The sequence below is a fragment of the Oryzias melastigma genome, linkage group LG20 (assembly GCF_002922805.2).
Source record: "Oryzias melastigma strain HK-1 linkage group LG20, ASM292280v2, whole genome shotgun sequence".
Classification (NCBI taxonomy): domain Eukaryota; kingdom Metazoa; phylum Chordata; class Actinopteri; order Beloniformes; family Adrianichthyidae; genus Oryzias; species Oryzias melastigma.
In genome coordinates this window covers 23,086,523-23,089,713 of record NC_050531.1, presented here as the reverse complement: position 1 = coordinate 23,089,713, position 3,191 = coordinate 23,086,523, and the positions used below count along the sequence as shown (strand labels likewise).

At 38.1% G+C, this 3,191-nt stretch overlaps 2 protein-coding genes across 4 annotated transcripts in view; one reads left to right on the top strand and one right to left on the bottom strand.

Annotated features, from left to right (window-relative positions):
• The window catches only part of LOC112151558 (cytochrome b5), a 10,925-nt gene extending 10,027 nt beyond the window's left edge, over positions 1 to 898 (bottom strand). The window contains exon 1 of the mRNA XM_024280539.2: positions 574 to 898. Within this exon, the coding sequence (XP_024136307.1) occupies positions 574 to 711 (138 nt within the window). The 5' untranslated portion in view covers positions 712 to 898. The remainder of the gene's footprint in view (positions 1 to 573) is intronic.
• A 1,297-nt stretch (positions 899 to 2,195) lies between these two features.
• The window catches only part of LOC112151364 (uncharacterized protein C18orf63), a 19,818-nt gene continuing 18,822 nt past the window's right edge, over positions 2,196 to 3,191 (top strand). For all 3 annotated transcript variants that reach the window (XM_036217439.1, XM_036217437.1, XM_036217438.1), the window contains exons 1-2: positions 2,196 to 2,282; positions 2,386 to 2,446. The gene's annotated coding sequence lies outside the window, so the exon portion shown is untranslated. The remainder of the gene's footprint in view (positions 2,283 to 2,385; positions 2,447 to 3,191) is intronic.

Here is a 3,191-nt window from a genome sequence, read left to right as displayed (position 1 = left end):
TGACTTGGGACTTGACTCGGACTTGAGGACAAAGACTTGGGACTTGACTCGGACTTGCAAAACAATGACTTGGTCCCACCTCTGGCATCTTTAGCGGCCAAATTTAGCTTACAGCATTCACACTAGCATTATCGTAGGTAATGCTATATATCTAGTTCATAATTATGTTCAAAAGTTACAGTTTTAAAGCTTTAAATTTTTAATTTTAGAGTGTTTAATAAATGTTTATCCTGTTCAGCCCGCGACCTAAGGTGTGTTTTGGATTTTGGCCCTTTGTGCGATTGAGTTTGACCCCCCTGGTGTATGAGGAACCTGAACCCGCTTTAAATCCCACTGTGGGTGGAAGGGGCCGGGCCCACCACATCGTTTGGTTAGTAGTCACGCACCTGCTCAGGACTCTCAGATGACAGGAAGAGAATTCCACAATAAAAGCATAACAGTGTCCATAAGAACTATTCTTAGGAAAGCATCACGAACTGTAAATACATTAATATGTTTATAGAACGCATCCATCAGTCTGCTGACTCCCGCCTTCACCTGACGGGCTATGAGCGCGCGCGCAGAGCTCCTCACCTCATCCAGAAACTTGGTGACATCGTAAACTTTATGGTGAATGATGATCCACGTAGACTTGAAGGAGTTTTGCGCCTCGATCTCTGACAGCCTGTAGTATTTGACTCCTTCCGGGCTCCTCTCCTCCTTTTCACCCATCTGTGTGGCCGGTCGGTCGGGCTTTGGCACGCGAAGAGCAGCGGGGCGCAGACGGCAGCGGCGCTCGGACTGACGGACGGAGCTTATGTAATCCTGGAAAGAGTGGCCGCACCGTGACTCCGCATAAACACGCCGACATTTACCCCAGAAAGACTCCCCGACAATTATCAGAGTTCACCGACGCCGGAAGCTGCGGGACTATTAAGCGATGCCTTCAGAATAAAAGTCACAGAGAATTAACTGATGAATGGAGTACGATTTCTGTGTGTTTCCTCTAAATTAAGCAGCAATGCGTTTACTTTGAATTGAACTTTAAATTTTCGATTTAAAGTTTCCAGGTACTGTACAGATAATTTATAGCCCTGCTGCCCCTTTAAACGTTTCACTCGATATTGTTTAAGCACCAAACCAAATGATAACAACTCCATATTTTCAGCTCAGAGGCATTTTATTCATTTTGCTATATTTTTTATTGCATTTTTTGTGTTTGAGAAAACAACTTGACTAAAAAAAACGACTATCAAGAGACTTCAATATAAAATGTTTTAATTTTTTAAAACAATAAAGTATTTGGTACAATTGAGGTGGTATATTTTTAGTTTTCTATTTGTTGCATCAATATAATTTACTAGTCAATTTAGAAACATTGTTTATCTGCTTTCATTTTAATGACATAATTAGTGTTTTGAATGATTTCGTAAAATTGTCGCCTTATTCTGAAAGAAATCCTTATGACTTCCGGTAAAGTCGTTAACGCTCCCAGCTACTTTATGGACCTTCGTGAGCTTTCCAGTCCACACCTCCCAGAGTTCCGGTGTTCCTATTGGTCATCCTCACCTCAGGGAAGTCTCATGGCGTCTGTGATTGGTCCGTTCAAGCTGCCAATCTGTACACAGCTATCGGGGAGGATCGTAGGCGAGGATTAGAGTAAAGTTCATGAAACATACAATCACTCAAGGCAATCTCACCGTCACGCACACAGGGGAGATATCTCCTGTAATTAGTTCATCAAGCACTCTGTGTATCTGCTCCGAGGTCAACCTTAAATGGCTCTTCTGCTGGACTCAGCCTGTGCAGTGCGAAGTTTCGCTGTGGATGATGGGAACTCCACTCCAATTTGAAGATTGTTTATTTTTTTACGGCGCATCTCTCTGAATTAGCACAAATGACACAAAAACAATCATGCACATTTAAAGCTGAAATATGTATTTAAAACACAAATATTTTATCATATATATATATATATATATAGACGTATTCTATTTGAAAATTATTCCAGAATGAGAGCTATATTTAGATGTGAAACTGTTTCACTATAACAATGCATTCCCCATTTTATGAGTTATTATATTTCAACTTTCGAAATAGATATTGATTTTAACCATTGCAAAGATCTTTTTGTTAAATGAAATTATTTCTATTTGACTTTAAAATACCACTTTAAGCTAAGTTTTCGTTGTACTTTGACAAAAAAAAGGGGAGGAGTGAGACCTCTTAACTCAATTTTCCCGAAACACGACTGAATAAGTAAGGTCTACATTTGGAGACAGATAATTTTCCGTGTGAAAAAGGTAAGTGATTTCCAAGACAAACATTTAGGTTTACTGTACTTTGACATTTATGAAATCAGTAAAAGTAAATAAAGTTGACATTTTATTTTATCTTATTTTTTAGCCTGTTGCTGCTCCTGGCTCGCGGCTAACACAAGGTAGCTTCGAGTGTTGAAGACAGAAAGGTAAGTTAGCCTCTAAATAAAGAGTTTTTGTTAAATTATTGCTACATAGATTAATTTTGTGATATTCTAAGGTGTTTAAATAATATCAATTCATAAAGAATACGAGAAAAGTCATTTAAATAGCTCGTACCCACTAACCATGACTTCCATGTAAAAGTGATGATTTTAAAACGCTAAGTGATCGTTTTCTGAGAGGGTACCTGCTTGTATTCATCAAAACCTATTTCCATTCATCTTTTTTGCTGCTCATGGGTGGCAGGCATCAGCCTAAATGGATCTGAGACCTTTAAGAACCATTTGGAGCAGGTTCTGGCAGACCAAAACCCAGCAGGAGCCACAAAGTCCCGCCACACCGTTAAGAAAAATCAACTTGATTTTTCAATAAATAACTATTTGAATCGTGTCAAATAAGATCCTCCAGCTGCAGAAGACTCACTGGAATTAAGAAAATTGAACATGTGATTTTTTTTAACTTTGATGCACCTTCATCGATCGTTTTTCTTTTTTAGCTATGTAAACATTACAACACTATCATAGCCTTATTTTATCTCTATATAAATGCATTATATGCTTTAGGAACTGTATCTGAATAAAATAAACCACATTCTAAGATTTGTTATTGATTTAAACTGTCTGCAACTGCTTTTAATTCACAAATATTTCAATTCAATTCAATTTTATTTATATAGCCCAATATCACAAATTCAATTTGCCTCATTGGGCTTCATGCCTGTAGTTTTTACAG